The 22,500-nt window shown below is 33.7% G+C and overlaps 1 protein-coding gene across 1 annotated transcript in view; it reads right to left on the bottom strand.

Annotated features, from left to right (window-relative positions):
* Window positions 1-71: 71 nt before the first annotated feature.
* Window positions 72-22,500, bottom strand: part of LOC106873771 (oxaloacetate decarboxylase, mitochondrial) — an 84,436-nt gene continuing 62,007 nt past the window's right edge. Inside the window, exon 4 of the mRNA XM_014921270.3 lies at window positions 72-815. Within this exon, the coding sequence (XP_014776756.1) occupies window positions 324-815 (492 nt within the window). The 3' untranslated portion in view covers window positions 72-323. The remainder of the gene's footprint in view (window positions 816-22,500) is intronic.

Here is a 22,500-nt window from a genome sequence, read left to right as displayed (position 1 = left end):
TGATTGATAGTTTGAATTTACATCTCCAGTTAGCAAACGTTATTTTTAAAAACAGTACAATAAGGAAAAGATTTTCAAAAAGTTTTGTTGATTTTATTCATTAGTACATAAAACTGCCTTATAAGTTGTTTTAAATTAACAAAGACAATTCAAAAATAAATTCATGGGAATTTAAAATTGGAAAAATATAAAAAATTCTTTTAGCTAAATCAAAGGTTGCTCAGGAATATAGAATCCCGAAAGATTTATTAGAATCATCTAATATCAAAATTGAAATTTACAATACTGATTTTATAATATATAGCGGTGCACATATTTTCTTTTCATTTTGCACTTTCAACAGAAAATGTCATCTTGACAAGATTTCCAATACCTGCTTCAATGATATCTCCATTCTCAACTGAACCAACTCCAGATGGTGTTCCTGTGAGAATGATATCACCAGGTTCCAAAGTAAAATATTTGCTTATATATGAAATAAGATGAGAGATATCAAAAATCATATCTTTTGTATTACCAGCTTGACGCAGCTGTCCATTTACCTTCAACCACAAATCTATACAGGATGAATCTTTAATTTCTTTTGTACTAATAAAACGACTCAGAGGACAAGAAGTATCAAAACCTTTTGAAATAGTCCATGGTTGTCGCTTTGATTTAGCTTCCTCTTGTAAATCTCGTGCAGTCATATCCAAAGCCAAAAAATAGCCATCAACATAAGAATTACTTTTCCCTTCTGGTATATTTTTGCCTTTTGAACCAATTACAACAGCCAGTTCTACCTCATGATGCAGAGATTTGCAGTTATAAGGTATCTATGAAAATAGAAAAGAAAAATAAATTCATGATTACTGTTGACAGTAAAAAGTTAAGCATTTCATTAAACTCAGGAATCTTAAAAAATCTTTTAGAGATTTTGAGGGCTGGTGCTTAGCTTCAGTTTGCATGGAGATAAGGAAATGAAAAAGAAGCACTTCACATTTAAGAACATTTTTAAATGATCTGGTACATATTCTTGACAGTAATGTGTGCAGGGTTATGTTAAGAGCTTATATATAATTTAAGTCAAATCCACAAGTTGTTTTCCCAACTGCATATTCATTTAGGCAATTTTACTCCTACATAACTTTCTAAAGGTGTTAAGTAGACAAAAGAAATATCCTTCTGAGCAGGACGTTAAGATACTACAGCTAATTTTTAAAAGAAATTCTGGTACCAACTCCCAACAGTTAGATAAATTGTGAGATGTAAATAGTGTTCTGCTCAAATACAGCAAAACGCTTACAATAAATATGAACTATAACCAGAGCCTTTGAGAAAAATTTGGAAAGGCAGAAAAGCCTTTCAAGATTCAAAGGGGGCTGTGATAAGTCATAAGCTTCTCCAGGCCCTGGACTGGTGTATCAACTGAGCCCAACACTTAAAAGCTCTGACATGTGCTGATCTACTATAGTATACATATATTCATTTTTACCTACAAAACAAACTGTTTAAGTTAAAATGCCTTACTAAAAAAATTCATTTAAAAAAACATTTCTCTCTGAGGAGTTGTTAAAATACAAATCATTAACATTAGGTAGTTTTGAAACTATTTAAATCTAACTGCTACTGTACGTTTTCTTGGAAATTATTCAAAAAGAAACATTTTGATACCTTATTTGTGAAATTTGCATGAATATTTTAGGAAAAATGACAATTTGAATGGTCAGTGAACTGGTCGAAATCTTGCCTAATCTAGCCCTCATTTATGATTACAGCTTGGAAATTGAGATGATAATCACCTTCAAATTACTCAAATTAATAGTCTCCATGGGATAGCAGTTGCCTATTTCTTTTAGGTTCTTGAAAATGAGACTTTTTTTGGCAATTTTTAAAATACTTATGTGAAGCCTATTTTGTTGCATGCAACAAACAGTTGATTTTGCAATGTGAGCATAAGCTTTTCATGTGTTTTCAGACCTAGCTAAATCCAAAAGTACAAGCCACAGGGACTTGGCTTTGGCACATTTGTAGTGGGTATAGAACTAAATAAATCCTGAGATTTTGGGACATGATACCATTTCAATAAAATTTTAATGGACTATGAAAAATGGCTGTAAACAAGTAACTGGTGAAGTTTTGGATCAGGATACCCATATAAGTTGAATTTTCTCCATGTTGATGGTGATTTTTGCAGTTTTTTTTTCACTCTGGATAAATCCAAGGAAATGGTGGAAGGAAGCTTTTTTATGACAAAACTTTTGAAAATTCGATTTTTTTTTTTTTACACCCCTGAACTGATTTTGGCCAATTTTGTGAGCACTATGCACTTAAAAACAACAGGAGAAGCTTTTGAAAATATTTCAGATGTAAAGGTGTGTGATTTAAGTGTTGTTTCTAGCATTTCCCACAAACACTTGGTACCGTCTTTGTTTTTTTGTCACTCTGACATGTACTAATGTTTATCAATATTTTTCTCTCTATAAACACATTTTATGGAATGATGATGCAGAAGTAACCCATGGGTTTTGTTTAGGCCAAGTGTGGTCTATTGCTGAAATTTATACAACAACAAAAAATTTTATACTTTTAAATTTTTAACCCACACTAAGTAAATCTGTGTGCATGTAAGAAAAAACATATTTACTAACAGAAAAGTATGCTTTTAAAATAAATTATCTTTCACACATCTCTTTCAGATCACTGTGGATAAATCCTAGCAGTGACCTTCTCAGTCACTCCAGTATTTTTAAATTATAAACAGTAACAAAGGAAATAGGGAGGGGTGAAAAAAAATCATAATTTTTAAACAACTTTTTCTTGAATAGCATACTTTTCTGTTTGTAAATATGCTTTTTCTTACACATACACACACACACACACACACACACACTCAAACACACACACAAGGACGTGCTTGGTGCCAGTGGATGCGGAACAACGAAGGTACCAGATGTCATAGGATGTGCTACAAACAACAGCTAAATCTCCTTTAAATCACACTGATTCATCTGAAAATATTTTCAAAAATATTTTTTTACTAAAAATGACTCTCCCATCATTTTGAAGTATAAAAAAATTGGTCGAAATTGATTTGGGGGAACTGCTGTTGCTGAGCAAATGAATCTATTTTGACAACACTATGTGACCAGTCTTGATCAATAGCAGCCTATTTTCCGGTGGCCATCTTGGACTTCCTGTATTTCTTCATTTGGTAATCTAAGCCTGAAAGAGACGAGCTTCTGTTAGAGACCCACAAAACTTTTAAGCTGCATGGACCCAAATCATATTGTTTTAAATAACACACACACACACACACACTCACTAGCAGAAACATTTATCATTGACTGGGCTGAAAAAAGCTGACAAAATTATACTATGAATATTGAAAGTTATTCGCTTAGATAGTATTGAACATATTTAAACATATATAAATGAAATGACTGTCAATTTTCATGAAGATGACAGAACTGTTTCCTTCTGGCCAATAGCATCATAGGTGCATATAAACTTCTGATCTATGGTCTCTAGTATTTCAGTCTATAAATGAAGCAAACATCACACATACTTTGACTTATGTGTAGTACAAGGTAACTAAAGAAATGTTAGGGGAAAACTAAAAACACATGTACTGAACTTAAGTATGACAACAAACAAAAATACAAATAGCTTTTCTTTGATGAAGAGCTAGGTTGCTCAAAGATATGAATATAAAACAAATAAAAACAATATAATAATACTATTAAAGTGCACACAGGCAAATTTAATAGGAATATATATTAATAATCAATCTCTGTGGTTAGCACACTTCTTACACATAGAATAATGAAGGAGACAACTGAAGATCAAACATCAAAAACGTGGAAAATAGACCATGAATAATTTTTCATTTTTAGTTTTCCCAGAACTTTCATTCAGTTTTGTTGTGTCTGGGGAGAATCATTCTGTTTTGATGCTTTATTACTATGCACTGGTTCAATTTCCACTCATTTATTTATTTATTCTTTTCTCTTCTAAAATTTTCATTTCTTCTTGCAATGTCTTCAATAGTCATTGACTATGTCTGTTATCAGAGCTGTGTTTATTTTTCTTTGTTTGTTTGTGCACATGTGTGTATACATATGTATGTATGCATGTATGTATGCTTGTTTGTATGTATGTATGTATGTATGTATATTGGGTCATCCCATAAATAATGTGGTTTTTTTATACCTCTTTTATTTTTCAAAATTAAGATAAACAGAGTTTTTTTTAATCTACAATATACTCTCCTTCATTTTCTACAATGCTCTTCCATCTATCTTGTAGACTTGCAAGACCTCTCTTCCAGAATTCACTTGCCCACGATGTAAAATACTCCCCCATTATTATTCTGACCTTGTCTACAGAATTCATATTTTTTCCATCAAAATGATTTTGAAGACGGCGGAATAAATAAATGATAATCAGATGAGGCAATGTCCAGCAAATATGGTGGGTAGGGCACCGTTTCCCATTCAAACTGTTCTAGCCCTTGGAATGTCATCCTCATTGTATATGACCAAGCATTATCCTGATGGAAGAACACCTTTCGTCTTGAAACCGAAGATGGTCATTTGGTTTGGGTTTAAAAGTTCAAAGTGGACTAAACCTTTCATATCCCACCAAATAGATAACAACACTTAACATGGGTGAAGACCTTTTTTAGCTTGGGGTGCTGATGTTTCTCCTTTCCCTATCCACTGTCTTCAGTACTTGACATTTTTATAGAGAACCCATTTCTCATCACCAGTCACTATTTGGTCCAAAAAAGGTTCATTCACAAGACATGCCAGCAAAGAAGAGCACACATTCGCTCTCTGCACATGATTAGACTCGAAAAATTTGTGAGGAATCCATTGACCTAATTTGCTGACTTTTCTGATGGCACACAAGTGTCAATGAATGATTGAATGACCAAATCCAAGCTTCTCTGCTAGTTCCTCAACAGTTATGATGGGATTTCATTCCACTAGGATTTGCAGGACATCCTCGTCGAGCTCTACAGATCTTCCTGGATGAGGCTCATCTTTTAGATGGTAGTTTCTGGCTTGGAATTACTGGAACCACTGTTGACACTGGCTTACACTTATTTTCCAATCCCCATATATTGCATTAATGTATACTTTCTGTTGTGTTGTTGCCTTTATTGAACTCATAAAGCAAAATATGCTGAATATGCTCCTTTGTCACTTCCATTATAGCTTTAAAAAAATAACTGTTAAAATCGAACTGCACTCTCCAAAACTTGCACTAAGAATAAGGACAAGGTAAAATTATTACCTACTTTTATAGCAAGCTGATGCAGGTAGTTTATCTGGTCCCCTTCCAAGTTTTAGTTCATGCAATTGAAAAAAACCACATTATTTATGGGATGAGCCAATATATGTATGTATGCGTATGTGTACATATGTATGTATTCTGCATATTCATGTGTTTGTGTGTGCATGTTTGTGTGTTTGTATGTATGTTATCTCTCTTAGACTGGGCAATTTTTCCAGTGGGGACTGCATTATTTGCAGTATTTTAGAAAAGGGCCCCTTTATATGTGCCCTAAAATAATGAAGGTGATTATAAGCAACAGAAAACCAAAAAGAAAAAATTCAATTGTCACTAATTGTGACTGATGATGGAGGGTAGCATCTACATTGCTAGAAATAAGAGCTAAAAGCCCTTAAGGTCATGAAAAAGGGTGCTGAATGTTAGCAAATTTTTAAACATAACAAAGAATTAATATGTTTTATTAGATAAAATAATTCGAAGCTGAAGTTTCTCCTTTTTACAAACACCATAAAGATCTTGAAGGCACTTGATTGCCCATTCTGCACTCTGATTTTTTCTGGGAATTTCCAGTTTTGATGATTCTCGACTCCAAAAGTTTTTACAGAGTTCAATGCCTTTTTATGAACTTGCAGGCTACCACATAACTTCTGATAATCATGTGCATTAAACATTTGGTCAGTAAACCAAAAGTCTGCCCAGCTGTAAGAGATGAATCAACAAACTACTTAAACTTGAAAGCTGAAATTTGAGATATACTGCTTCTGCATTGTATTGAGTCAGCACACCAAGTTTGGTAAAAACTTGAGTAGGCATTATGAACCCCACTAGAATTTTGCATGATTTCGATCATCAGTTGGGTGATGTTTTTTTCAAAAAGACTTAAAATAAAGGTTATTTTCCCTACCTTTATAAAATTGTTCATCAACTTTTGATACAGGAAATTGTTTACTTCCAAAAAAAAAAAAAAAATCAAAACGTCATAACCCTAGGTCTGCCAAATGAACAAAAGGACTGTGTTTATGATATTCTTCTGCAGGCTACTCAAAGACAAATGACAATGACATCTACATGGCTGCTGATTTCATTGGACATATTGGGCAGCAACCAGATATCTTCCATGGCGTACATGGGGCCATGGAATTGGTTCCTGAAATGAAGAGGGAAGAAGACTATTGTGATGTGAATAACCTAATGGTGTTAGAACAGTGATGTTGACAAAACCATAAAAAGAAGAGATGGGTCTAGAAAGAATGAAAAAGAGGTGTAGCAAAGAATTATATCTGCAAGCCAAAAGGGAAACTAGATGCCAGATTTATTTAGCTAGGGCAGAAGTAGAAAGGAAGAGGTTTGCCAGTCTCTTACAGCATGAAGATCAGAGACTTGAGGTGTCATGGATTGCTAGACAGTATGTCAGAGAGAATTGAGATATTGTGGGAGAGAAGTGTGTGCAGATGGATAATGGTATGCTTGCACTCAGTGACATGGACAAGAAAGAGGTGTGGAAGAGTTGCTATGCAAGTCTACTGAAAGTGAAGAATGAATGGGATAAAGAGAGGCTCTCCTATGTGAACCCAACAGAGGGACCAGCTATCTTAGTAGACAGCAGATGGTAGATAAAGCAGTTAAAGATATGAAAACAGAGAAAGCCCTTAGTCCTTCAGGAATCAATGCTGAGATACTCAAAATATCTGGTATGGTAGGATACAGGCTAGTCACCTGCATAGTTAATCAGGTTATTCAGGAAGGTATATTACCCAGTGACTGGTGTAAAAAAGTTATTGTTAGCTGTTTCAAGGGTAAGAGAGATGCCTTAGATAGAAACAATTATAGCAACATCAAACTCCTGGACCAGATGGTGAAAATTATGGAGAGTTATAGCCCAGTTAATAAGGAGCTGAATTAGGCTGGATGAAATGCAGTTTGGCTTTACTCTGAGGAGAAGCACTACTGAGGCTATTTTCATAGTCAGGCACTGCAAGAGAAGTACTTAGCCAAGAATGAACCCTTATACTTGGCACTCAATGATCAAGAGAAAGCTTTTGATAGAGTACATAAAGTGTAATATGGTGGTCTCTGAGGCTTGGGGTAGATGAATAGCTTGTGAAAGCTGTACAGGCTATGTGCAAAGATGCTATCAATAAGATGGAAGTTAACCACAAGTACAGTGAAGAATTTGGTGTACAGGTAAGCATTCATCAAGGCTCAGTCCTCAGTCCCCTCCCATTCATCATTGTCTTCCAGGACATAACAGAACAATTCAAGACCTTTATCTCCCGACCCCCAGGAGATGCTATATGCTGATAATCTTACCCTCATAGCAGATTCTATATGAGGGCTAGAAAAATTGCAGGTGTGGAAGCAAAACCTGGAATATAAGGGCCTTAAGTTAGCTTAGCAAAGACTAAGGATCTTGTAAGCAAGCAAAAAGTGTAGGCAGGAAATCCATATGGAATTCCAGTTGGTTGTTCGATGCAATCTGCACTCAATATATATAAGCATTAATGTTGGTACCTATGGAACAGCCATGTTGAAGTGGCAATAAAAATTACTTTTTAGTAGAGATTTTCTTAACTAGCTAATTTGCTTGTTGCAAGATCATTGACTGTGTTTTCTATATATTGCAAGCTGGAATGAACTACTACTATCTCTAGCAGATGAGTATCCACCACCAAGGATGACCACAAAGAGGCTGAAACCATATGGTCTCTTGGGTGGAAGATGGTAGGAGCTCACTCTCCTGCTTGTAATATATATCAGGTGCAGATTGCATAGAATAACCAGTTGGCAGAGGCGTTTACTTGGGGTTAAAATAAGTAATTATGTCAGTTCCTACAGAGTAGCCGTGTTTAAGTGGTGATAAATATTACTTCTCAATTTCAGAAATATATTTATCAAATTCTAACTTCAACAGAAATATTTTAAGCTTCTTTTCCTCTTGTCTTGTACTTTTCCAGTTTTGACACATAAGAATATTCTAGCACCCTATGCCTGCATTTTTCATTCTGTTACTGTTTGCTCTATACTTTTCCAGATTCAATACACTTGCATTTTCCATTCTAGTTCCCTTTTTTTTTCAGGCAATGCTTCTACTCTTATAATTAATCATATTTATCTTTATTATTGAAAACATGATACTATTGTAAATATGTTTAAAATAAAGATTTTGTTCAAATTTACAAATTTTGTTTGCACCTAAATGTAATAAAGGATTAATAGCAGCATATCAGTTACAAATAAATATATTTTTAAATAATTTTTATTATAACTGGTAATTAGTTTTAATAAAAATTAATGTGTAATAAAAATTAACGTGAAATCTCAAAAAATCATAACTTTCTTATGCTTTATATTTTTAGGCTGGGTTTTCCCCAAAATATCTGTCTCACAATAAACTCTTTCATTTGAGTTCAAGTAATATTATTTTTCTCTTAAAAAGACAACATTTTAATTTCTTAATCACCTTTTCTTTGTCACTTAAACCACACAATTTTTTTTATTGCTAACATTTTTTGTAAAGGTTTCCACCATAAGGTTCTTCTCATAGAGCTGTTTCATCCGAAGTAAATCTCAAATGAAGAATAGCTGTGAAAACAACTTAGAAGAATGGCTAAATACCCTTAGAAAACAGGAAAAAAAGGGGATCAGCAAATTGCTACAGAGAATTGAACCCCATACCTCCCAAACTCAGGTTAAGCACTCCATACCATTAAGCTCAGCAACCCATGACAATCAGATACTGTCTAAATATATGAAAATGACAAAAATATTTTGATTTGTTAAAATGATCTTTTCATCATAGAAAGCTATTTTGAAAAAAAAAATTCTGAAAAAAGTGAAAAATGAAGGTGGAGGTGGTAATTAAAAAATACTGATTTTTGCCAATTTATTTGCAGATTCGTATTCCTCATAAGCAAAAAGTAGGGTTTGTGTTGAAAAAAAAAATGTAAAAGAAAGGGTGATTTTTGTGGGGGATGGGCGGAAGTTTTGCTGTGTAATGTACGTGCAAATGAGTTAGCTGATGATTCCCAGTTAACTTGCATCCATTCAGTGGGAGTGGACCTGTCATGTGTATGGATAACATGTTCAATATCATCATTGTCATTAAAGTAAATGTATTGCTGTTTTGGTAAATGAACTGTAAGCTGTTGGACTGCAGGACATGAACCATGTAATTTGAACCCTAAAATCCTCCAGACTGCCTCTGATGAGCATACATAGCGGCCATTGATATAATTTTCAATTTCATCTTTGTGTGTTTGTTGTGCATTGACACATTGTGTGTTTGTCGTCCACTAATATTGACTGTCACCTGATCATGATGTTTATGAATATATTTGCTAATATATTTAACTGATTTTACAGATGCACATATCTCTACATTACAATGACGTCCATATTTGACTAAAAAGAAAGGGGAATATGGTACTACTGAACTATTATCTAATTCAACATTAGACTTTGTAAATGTAAAACTATTATTTCAATGTCAGTAAAGTGGATAGCCATTATAACTGTGTAATGTATTTTCCTGAAAGTCTTTAGGGAAATGTTTTTTACATTTCCATCAACCATACATGTTGCATTGGGTTTATCTATTCCACATGGACCATGTAGCATGCTTTTGGTGACATGTTGAAACAGAATTGGTGTTTGTAGATTTGGAAGTTCTGCATAAACAAATTTATCATAATGCTCTGGATCTTTTTTTAATATGAACAACATATGACAATGAGGTAGTCCATGCTTTTGAAACTCGATAGTCCACATGTACCCTGCACCCCCCACAAACATTCTTCTCCAAAATATCATGCAACAGATCCCTAAGTTTCATATTAAATACTCTGTCAGTTAAATCTGGTCTGTCAGCTGGTGTCTGTGCTGTATAAAGTTCGTTTGTGATACCAGCCGAGCAACAAAAATTCTGACATAAATGAAAATTAAATTACGGAGATGTACTTGCATAGCAAGTGACTTGATCTGAGATTGTGCACTGAAACAAAAACAACTGCAGCGTGGAGCATGATTGTAAGCCATTTAAGAATACACAAACAATTACTATAGATATATACATACACATATAATGTAAAGAAACCATAATAACCCCTGTGAAAAATAGCAACCCTAGGTTTCATGGATGAAATACATATCAAACCAACTTCAACATAAAAAAAAACGTCTTATGTATTTAGAAAAATTGAGGCTAATGCAGAAAAATGCATTTTTTAAAAAAACTTTTTTGGGATTCCAATGTCTGAGATGTCAGAGATTACAAATAGGCAAAGAAAAAACACCTTTTCGAACTTCACCCCACCCACCCCCAATTTAAAATTTTGAACTTTTTCGGAATTTTTTTTTTTAAACCACCTTTTCCAGATTTAAAATCCCCACCTCAAACTCTCCTTCCACCAAATTAAAAATTTTTCAAATTTCACCAGCCTCTCCTGCAGACCTCATGCACAGTCAACCCCCCTCACCACCCATACACAAACAGACCTTTCTGATTTTTTTCTTTTCAGCGGATTCCTATGGTTTCTATGATGGAGATTCTGAATATGCAAGAAACCACGTTTTCAAAATTTTAAATTCAATAAGCATATAGATACATGTATAAAGTGTGTGTGTGTATATATATATATATATAAAAGATAAACAAGAGTGAAAAAACTACAGAAGGCTTGTGTTACATGGTTAAAGTATATATTTAAATTGTTATGTCAGAAAAATGTTATAAAATTTTGGGTATATAAACATTGTATTTGGAGAAATAACCGGTTTCGTGTTGTCTTTTCAAATTTCTCTACTTGTATCGTAACATGTCTTCGCTCCCGTGTGTAAAAAAGAGTTCTAGATAGGGGGAAGTAATCAGGGATTTCTTCCGGTATAAGGGAGATAATCGAAATGTAGGAGGTGGTAGATTTTGATTGATTTACCATGGTTTGGTTTAGAAGGAATAGTATGTTAACAAAACCTAACATACTATTCCTTCTAAACCAAAATTTATACCCAAAATTTTATAACATTTTTCTGACATAACAATTTAAATATATACTTTAACCATGTAACACAAGCCTTCTGTAGTTTTTTCACTCTTGTTTATCTTTTATACATCGAACCACGTGCTTTCACATACCAACTTTCTCACATACACACACACACACACACACACACACACATATATATATATATATATATAGAGAGAGAGAGAGAGAGAGACACACACACACATACACATATATATATATATATAACATCATCATCATCGTTTAACATCCGCTTTCCATGCTAGCATGGGTTGGACGATTTGACTGAGGACTGGTGAACCAGATGGCTACACCGGGCTCTAATCTGATTTGGCAGAGTTTCTACAGCTGGATGCCCTTCCTAACACCAACCACTCCGAGAGTGTAGTGGGTGCTTTTATGTCCCACCGGCACGAAGGTCAGTCAGTCAGGCAGTACTGGCAACGGCCACGCTCAAAATGGTGTATTTTACGTGCCACCTGCGCAGGAGCCAGTCCAGCGGCACTGGCAACGATATCGCTCGAATGTCTTTACACGTGCCACCGGCACAAGTGCCAGGAAGGCGACGCTGGGCACAGGTGCCATCACGATTTCGCTTTCGCTTGCCCCAACAGGTCTTCGCAAGCCGAGTTTAGTGTTCAATGAAGGAGATGACGTTGGCATGAGTGACAGTCATCGAATTTAGTTCGATTTTGATTTCACTTGTCTTAACAGGTCTTCGCAAGCGGAGTTTAGTGTCCAATGAAGGAAGGTATGCATAAGTGGGCTGGCTAGACCCCTGGCAGAGGCCTTGGATTTAGGTCTCACTTGGCTTGCCAGGTCTTCTCAAGCACAGCATATTTCCAAATATATATATATATATATATATATATGTATATATATATATATATAGATAGATAGATAGATAGACACAGATAGATATAAATAAATGGATAAGGATAGATAGATAGATAGATAGAAAGATAGGAATAAACGGATAGGGATAAATAGGCAGACAAATAAATGGATGAAAAAGTTCACAATTTAAAATTGGGGAAGGGGGGAACTGGAGCCCCATAAATTTTATAACAGTAATTATTAAACATATTAATATTTGTTTCTCATAAAATGGTGTATATTTAATTTACATTTGATTATTATTTACAATTATTTAAGGCAAACACAAATAAAACGCAAATTCTTTTCACTTTAATGTGTTTGTCTATATTTAATTTCAATTTGCATATGTTCAACAATTTGCTACGATCTCTTTAAGGTAAACAAATTCAAAATTTTAAATTGGGTGGGGGTGAAATTTGAAAATGTGTGTTTTTTGTATATTCGTAATATTCAACATAGAGTGAACATTATACAATAAATATGTCTAGATTCTTATATCACAAAAGCAAATCAAATTGTATGAATAGATCGTAAGATTGGTACACAAAGTAAAAATTTCAAATAGCGTTCATGATAATTTTTGTCTTTGGGCATGCCCATAAACATGTACTCTGGTTTCGAAAATACTATAACTGGTTAATGTGTATCACTGGGCATGCATGACAGGACATACAGAGAAACACCTTTTCTGTTAAATATATTACTAATGATCTGATTATATATATATATATATATATATATATATATATATATATACATATAAGAAAAATAGAAGTTGAAAATACACTGAGCATAGTTAAAACATTTTTATTATCATATTTAAAAATTGATCCAGTTTCACAGTTTACGCTGATCGTTAAAAATTTGTTTGTCTCTGACTAGCATTTGTCTCTGACTAGCATTTGTCTCTGACTAGCATTTGTCTCTGACTAGCATTTGTCTCTGACTAGCATTTGGAGTTTGCCCAATTTCTATAGGGAGTTCATGGCTCAAATTAGTATATGTTTTGAATAGAGTTTGATAAGTAGAGGATAGTCACATGACTGGTCTCAGAAATTTTTGTAGGTTCCCCAGTATGTTTGTGTCTTAGTGTCATATTTTTGCAGGTTCCCCAGTATGTTTGTGTCTTAGTGTCATAAGTTAAGGCTGATACGGATGACTGAACAAGTAGCACTAAACAATCAATTCTTTGAATGTTTTCTGTCAAGTGTTTGTAGAGAATGAACATGTGATTAAGTTTAGAACCTTGTGTACGTTTCCCACTATGCCCGTGCATTAGTGTCACTTGGCAGTATATTTTGTTCCTAAAATGAAGGCTGACATGGATGAGTGAACATGTTTAGTTACAATCAAAGCACTCCAAATTTAATCTATCTGGTTGGAGATTAGACATGTGTCATTTGTATGTAGTCTAGTGGCTAAAGTTTAGGTTGTTAGCTGTGTAGGTTCCTCATGTTATGTGGTAGAATGAGCTTTGTGTGTGAATAGTTATTTGTGTATGTACTTTGTTAAAGTTTGTTCAGTTTAGGTTTGTACTTTTGTATGAAAGCATTCCCTTTATTTATCCATACTTCTGTGGTATTCACAGAACATAAGTAGAGTGGGAAGACCTAGAATTTGGGGGATTTATTTTTTGCACATATGTCTATGTGTCCATTCAGTGGAATCTGTCTAGTACTGGGGTCTCATATTTGTTGTCGGTGAATGGTTAGTCTATTTCTTAGAGTAAGCTTTGTTTGACCTATGTAATCTTCATTACATCCTTGACATTTGATAGTGTATATTAAATCCCTTGAAGAACATGTAAAGTGATTTTTTTATAGTAAAAATATGTCCTGATTTGAATTTGTATGTTGTGTCTTCAATAAGACAAAAACCCAAGCAAAGCAAAAACACATTGAACTATGAAATATTAAAAGAATTGAAAGAGATCTCCAAACTCATAGTCTTATCCAACAAAATTGATAAGATACAGACCTACACTAAGGAAATACTTTAAAATGGAAGAAAAATGGAAGAAATGGCAGTCATCCAAACCAGTTATGTAAAACTATAGAAACAGAGATGCTCCAGAAACCTACAACAGCAACCTGCAATTAGAAACTTCTGCATTTGAAAGCACCATTAAATATATTTGAAACCAAAATCTCACAGCCCGTAAATTTGCCTTTTGGAACTTTATTAAAAATATTGGCAAAGCGAAAATATATGAAAAATGACTCAATTCAACACCGATCATCCTCCCAAAGAAACTACAAATAAAACCTATCGCAAATGAACCCGAACAACAACAAAAACTTAGAGAATAGATAGCTCTTGACAAATTCAAAATGGAAATCCAGCTATTAGAGCTAAGAGCAAATTCCAACAAAGAAAAATTTAAAACAATTGATGCACAAATGCAAACAGAAATTTCAGAAACATCCAAAGGTCAAGAAAACAATATTAAACTTTGGAGAGAAAAATTTGAAAATGAGGAATTAACATCTCTTCAAAAGTGGGAGAGAAGTACTCTTTGGTTCTCCAATTATGAATCTCACTTTAAAAATAAGCACTCTACCGAGAACTCCTTTCTACAGAAAGTTAAAATCCACAAATGCCATTCGCAACCGATTAATCAAATACCTAAAAAGGGAAACTGTATTCACCAATTTCATAAAGACAATTCAAGACTACTTTAACAATAAAATAATCCAACTAAAAGAATCAAAGTTTTCCATCCAACTGGACTGAACTTTCCCCAAAACCAAAGATATACATAATGGATAAAAAATATCAACTTAAAAAACAATTACAGAGAGAAACAACCACAATCTAGAACAACAAATGTACAAAATTGATACAAAGAGGACAAGTTAACAGAGAAAATGTCATTGGATATATAAATAGTAATAACAAGAAAACCTTGAAAAATCATCTTTTTAGATCCAACCGACAGAGTTCTTGAAACCAGATGGTACAAACTGGAGATGAGAAACTGAAGATGATTAAGCTATCCAAAAAACTCTCTCAGTAGAAGAAATTGATATTTTGTCAAAAAGCCTATAATTCATCTCAACACCACAGCACCCTAACTCCAATGAAATACAGAATGATATTTCACAGTTCTGCAGAAAAACTATACCTAACAGAGGAATTGTACAATAAAGAAAACAGGGACAGATCAATTGTAAGAAACAAGGGCAATTACAAGCCTATGAAAGGTAAGAATAAAGCTTCAAACAAATTCTGTGACTTTATATCTAGCTTCCCTTACAAAGAACTTCCAGAACTTCCACACCCTAAAATCAAGCTCAATACCATTTAAAAGGAATGAAATATTATACATGAACTGAAAAACAATAACGACATAATAATTAAGGAAGCAGATAAGGGAAGTGCTATAATTATTATGGATATTGAACACTACAAAAGAGATATACTATCTATATTACTAGATATGACCTACTATGAAAAGGTAAATAATTACCAAAAATCGAAGATTAAACTGAACACACTCGTTCACAGACATCAAAAAGGTTTAACAAGCAAAGAATGTGACAGCCTAACCCATTTTGATTGCAAGACTAGCTACTTCTACAGTCTCCCCAAAATCCATAAGAATCAAACTATTATGAATGCATGTAGAGAACCAACTTCAAGTTGCATAAACATACAACACCTCACCAACCTTAAATTTAGACCATTTATAGCAGGCCCAAACTGTGAAACACACAGACTCAGCAGCTTTTTAGATATATTACTGAAACTTATTTTAAAATACACAGTAAGTCTTGTAAGGGATGATCTGAACTTGTTAAACCACTTCCCAAAATCCATAAACAATGATACCACCATCGTATCTTTCAATGTGGTAAACCTATATACCACAATCCCACACCAATATGGACTAGAGACAATAAATTTCTGGCTTGAGAAATTCCCTCACGAAATTCTAGACAGAACTGAAAAAAGTTTCATCATTGAAGGATTAAAGTATATCCTTGAAAACAACTTTTTTTTACTTCGATGGTAATATTTACAAACAAATATCTGGGACTGCAATCGGAATAAAAGTTGCTCCGACTTACACCAATCTAGTCATGGCTTACATGAAGATCCAGATATATGAAGAATCAAAATTAAAATATGGCTTGAACTTCCACAAATTTCTATTAGAAAACTGGAAATGTTACATAAATGACTGCATAGTCCTGTGGATGCACACAGTTGAACAACTTATAGATTTCAAAAACCTAACCAACAGCATAAACAATCATATAAACTTCACCATGGGATACAATAAAACTCAACTACCATTCTTGGACATACTAATCATCAAAAGAGATAAAAGCATTGAAACAGACATTCACTACAAACAGATTCTAAACAATACTTACTGTTCTCCTCATGCCATTCCAAACACACGAATAATAATATCCCCTTTAATCTAGCAAGAAGAATCTGCACAATTGTCTCAAACTCTGAAACTCACTATAAAAGACTCCAGGAACTAAAACAAATATTATTTAAAAGATAATATCCATTAAACTTAACAGACAATGGAATAGAATGTGCCAAAGCAATAAATATCAAAGAACGACGGAAAATGCTCAATAATCTACCCTTTATTACAACACACAACCCAAGAAACCCAGAGGTTTACAATATTATCCACCAGAACATTCCACTACTAAGACAAGACCCAAGAATGAAACAAGCATTCAAAATACATAAAATAATCAAAAGTAAAAGACATTCAAAGTCTCTCAAAGCATTCACCACAAGTGCTAAATTACCTTCCACAACTCCTACACCAACAGTCAAAAAGTGTGGCCGTCCCAGTTGTGGGACTTCCATCAATCTTATTGAAGACACAACATACAAATTTGAATCAAGACAGATTTTTACCATAAAAAATCACTTTACATGCTTTTCAAGGGATTTAATATATGCTATGAAATGTCAAGGATGTAATGAAGATTACATAGGTCAAACAAAGCTTACTCTAAGAAATAGACTGACCATTCACCGACAACAAATATGAGACTCCAGTACTAGACAGATTCCACTGAGTGGACACATAGACACTTGTGCAAAAAATAAATCCCTGTTCAGTGAGTGAATACCACAGATGAAGCATGGATAAACAAAGAGAATACTTTCATACAAAAGTACAAACCCAAGATTTAACGAAGTACATACACAAATAACTATTCACACACAAAGTTCATTCTGTCACTTAAAATGAGGAACCTACACAGCTGACAACCTAAACTTTAGCCACTAGACTACATACAAGTGACACCTGTCTAATCTCCAATCAGGTAGATTAAATTTGGAGTGCCTTGATTGTGACTAAACATGTTCACTCATCCATGTCAGCCTTCATTTTAGGAACAAAATATACTGCCAAGTGACACTAATGCACGGGCATAGTGGGAAACGTACACAAGGTTCTAAACTTAATCACATGCTCATTCTCTACAAACACTTGACAGAAAACATTCAAAGCATTGATTGTTTAGTGCTGCCACTAGACTTGTTCAGTCAACCATATCAGCCTTAACTTATGACACTAAACATTGTCACAAGAACAGATACTAACACAGGAATATAGCAGGGAACATGCAAAAACTTCTAAGACCAGTCATGTGACTATCTCCTACCAATCAAACCCTATTTTAAACATATACTAATTTGAGCCATAAACTTCCTATAAAAATATGGCAAGCTCCAAACACTAGTCAGGAGCGAAACAGCTGTGACATAAGCCACGTCTTTCTATTTCAAATTTTTAAAAATCAATGTAAACTGTGAAACCAGTTCAATCTTTAAATATTTTAACTATTCTCAGTGCAGTTTTAACTTCTATCTTTCTTATATTTCTACCCTTGTGGAATAAAATAACTTTGTTTTCTATCAATAATATTAATACACCAATTTGTTTTTTGTACATACTTAAGAAATTGTTGAATGAAATTTTGTTGCTTGAATAAAATTTTTTAACTAAGTCTCTTGTAATTTCTGGAAGAGATTTGAGACCACTACCTATGTGTTGTATTACTAATTCTCAATACCCATGCCTACTGGACCACCGAATTAGCAACGATCTTAGTGAGAGAATTAAGATAATTAAATTTGATGTGTGTCGAGCAAAGGAGAGAGGAAGTGTCCTTGCATATTAGGTAAGTACTTCAGAAATATTTTCACCTTTTAAGCAAAAAATGTCTAATACATTCTTATATGCTTTTCAATTGAAACACTGAATCATTTTGGAGATTTATTGTTTTAATAGCAAATTTCAAAATATGGATAATCACATGAAGGACACAGTATGAGAACAGTTGCATGAGGAACAGTGGGAGGAAATAAGGAATCAAAATCATGCGAGGATGAGGCAGAGAAGAAACGAAATAAGCCAAGAGGAGAGGAAGCATATCCTACAGCATAGGAGGGAAAGAAATCAGCAAAGGAGAGAACAAATGAGCCAGAACCAAAGAAAAGTATATAAGAAGTTAAGGAGATAGACAAAGAACATAGAACTTAATAAATAAGTTGTCAAGAAGACTCTGCCTGTCACTGATTTTATTTGGTTTTTTTTATGGGGTTAGTTTTAATCTATAGACTAGTTTATCAAACCTTGTATATCTAAGGCTGAGAGAATAAAGGACATTATCTGTTAGGGTTGAGAGAGCAGACAGAAATCATAAAAATCATGAGGTTTGGTAAAGGAAAACTTAAAACAAGATGTTGGCTGACAACTAAGTTGGGTCGCCCACAAGCAGACCATTGATAACGAAGCAGAGGAAGTCTTATCATGTAGTACTATAGTTAAATGTTTTAAAATAATGTTGGTATATTGTATACAGATAAAGTTTATGGCTATTCAGAGGGTTATTAAAAAGAATATATAAACAAAAGGATAGAAATTTATGGATACTTTTGAGCATATACCAAACTTTTACCACTATAGAGGGAGGAAAAGAAATTATTCAGAAATAGTTTAATATTTATACATATTGTACACTTAAATACTAACTCATCAAATGGTATCTGTGAATATTGATTAATAGGTATATACTGGTATTAATAAAGGAGTATTGAGGTAAAAGAACATGCTAATTATATATTAATAAAATTATATTCTAAGCAGTTTTTTTATATGTAGTGAATATACCAGTATAGATTTATATAAGCTAAGTATGAATTTATAGAGATACAAAGATTAGCTTAATTTTTTTATGAATAAATAAAGGCTAATTATAAATTAATAAAGAAACAAAATAAAATAATCAATTAGGGCAGAATACCATAGAAATAAAATAGCTTAATTACTAATGCTACAGTAAAGTATATTTAGCTTATTAACACCAATAGAGAAGATTTATAGAAAAAGTATAATAATTCAAAATATATTGGATTATATATTTACTTATTTCGCTATATTTATATATATTATATCTATCTATCTATCTATATATATATATCATCATCATCATCATCATCGTTTAACGTCCGCTTTCCATGCTAGCATGGGTTGGACGATTTGACTGAGGACTGGTGCAGCTGGATGGCTACACCAGGCTCATATATAAAAACAAATAGTAAATGAGTATATGCATATATACGTACAGGTATGTGCATACCAACATCCACCTGTATGTATAGGTGCATATCTGAGTACAGGACATTGCAAACAAAACGTAGACGAGAAAACACACAAGCCACATAGAGAACATTCTACTTCATCAGCTACCCACGTTTTAACACCGGCGTTTCAAAGAGCTTGGGCAGGACGCATCGTTAAAATGGCTCATCCCATGGACCGCAGATTAAATTTGTATACGCGAATTAAATCTTGCCATGGAGGAATGTAGTGGCAGACAAAAAACAAGACAGGAAAACAAACAGAAAAGGCTTTACAGCCAGACGAGAAAAATTACCCATACAACAACTGAGGACACCGCAAAGAAAAGACAAACAGGAAAAGATCATTCCATTTATAGTGACACAAAATCCATGCCACCAGAACATCTTTAATATCGCCAAAGCGAACTTACCGATCCTTGCACAAAGTAAGGAATTGAGAAATATCATTACAGATCAAAATATAACTCTCAGTAAGAGACAACCTAAAAACTTGAAAAACTATTAACAAAGGCAAGGTTTGACCTCAGCAACAAAAATCAAACATTCACTGTATCCAAATGCAATGATAGCCGATGCGGCACACGTCGATCAATCCATACCGGCCCATATATGAACACAAAAACTGGGAAAATATTCACCAATGTGAACATGAACTGCAAAAGTAGAAATCTAATCTACTGCATCAAATGCCCTAATTGTGAAGAATTGTACGTTGGCCAGACAGGTAATGCACTATCGGAACGCTCACGGGTACATCGACAACAGATTAAAAACCCAGAAGTCCGCCAAATACCACTGAGTAACCATCTAGCAACATGTGGTCATCAAACTTTTATTATATTTCCATTCCATAAACTTTACAACCGGAATGAAATTAAAAGAAAATGCAAAGAAAAGGACTTTATTAAGAAATTCAAACCCACTCTTAACAAACAATGATTAAATCCATCTTACTTGGGGTTTAAAAATCTTATCCCTGTAACCAAAACACAAAAAATCTCTCAGATATCATCATTTCTATAAATAGATTTGGCATCATTTCTAAGAACAGCCAAACACCTACTGGGGTTTAAAAATCTTATCCCTACAACCCACACAAAACAATAAATTAAAATATCATCATTTCTAAAAATAGATTTGACATCAATTCTAAAAATAGCCAAACACCTACTGCAGCCGTCCAAAGGAATTGGTATAAAAGACAGAAAACCAGCCAACTAATTACATTCTGTTAAAGTCTGTCATACTGGCCATGACGAAGGGAAATAGCCCTGAAACTCGAGTCGCCTTTATATATTTATATTTATATATTTATATATTTATATATTTATATATTTGATCCTTTATATTGAACACTCAATATTTCATCTACATTCAATACTTTCTTTCATGGTGCCATCCATTTTTATTTTATTTTATTTTATATTATATATTGTATATTCCATATTCTATACCCCACATTGGTTCTGCAGGAATATAAATAAAACATAAAAAACAGACAGTGTTGGAACTCTTTTAAACTAAATAATATATATATATATATATATAAAACACAGGATGTGTGTCTGTCTGTGTGTTTGTCATGTCATTAAAACTTGAAATCCATCCAACTGATTTTAATGAAATTTTACACATACATTACATAGGGTCCATGTAGTGTGATGGGCCAAAAAAATTTTCAACTTCTTGCCTAATGCGGGCCAAGGGGCAGATAAACCACATTTTTTAAAGCATTTTTGCAGTGTTGAGGCCTGTAATTTGAAGAGTATCCAGTCGCTTTCCTCCAAATTTGCAATAAACATTAATCAGGCTCCTCAAATGGCTCTTGACTAAAAAAAATTTCCAACGCCAACTATGGGCTCCCCAAAAATGCAGATTAATAAGATCTGAGTATACTGCACTAGGCTTTATTTTTGTTTTAGGTCATTTTCCAACGATAAAATACTGATACTACTTATGCATTATAAGTATCATATAATATTTTATGAAACCTTTTTGTCGAATTTGGCAGAGGAAATGAAAAGAATATTAAAATTTTTGTCGGTGCCCTGTTGATGCTTCATGTTACCATTCCATTCACCACTGGGCCATGTGCGTCTGTGTGCAGCTGGGTAAAGGCACAATAAACCCATTCATCCATTCTCCAGAAGTGCCCTGTCGATGTTTCACATTTCCAATCCTGCACAACATAGCATAGACTGGCAGCATGTCTGCTTTCTATGTCATCTATGTCTGAACTATATAATGCAAGATGTTCATAAAAAAAAAACTGCTAAATGCTGTGACTCACATCCATTTGTGTTTGACCGTGTGATCCCTTCTGGAAGCTATGCTTGCTACCTGCAATTAGTCCCCCCATGTTCCTTCCCCCATTTAGTCTGACGAGTAAATACAAGTTGTCCCAGAATAAATGATGATTTGAGTGATTTTTTTCAAAACTCACTTTTATTTATGTTTATCATGTTTAATGTGTTAAAAGTGCATAAATTTTGTTTATAATTTTATTTTCATTCCTGTTGGACCCCTCTTATTTGTCCATGACAGTTTTTTTTTCAATTTGGAAGCAATTATTTTCTTAACTTTCATCCCCAAGATGGAAAAATCATTTAGCTGAGCTTAACGAACACATTCAGTCCGATGTACAGAGAATGGCAGAGAGAGCAGGAGATGCAATAGTTGATGTTGGTAG

Source organism: Octopus bimaculoides, chromosome 2, assembly GCF_046866305.1.
Source record: "Octopus bimaculoides isolate indiv1 chromosome 2, ASM4686630v1, whole genome shotgun sequence".
NCBI lineage: Eukaryota > Metazoa > Mollusca > Cephalopoda > Octopoda > Octopodidae > Octopus > Octopus bimaculoides.
The sequence above is the reverse complement of the archived record's forward strand: the minus strand, read 5'-3'. Positions and strand labels throughout refer to the sequence as shown.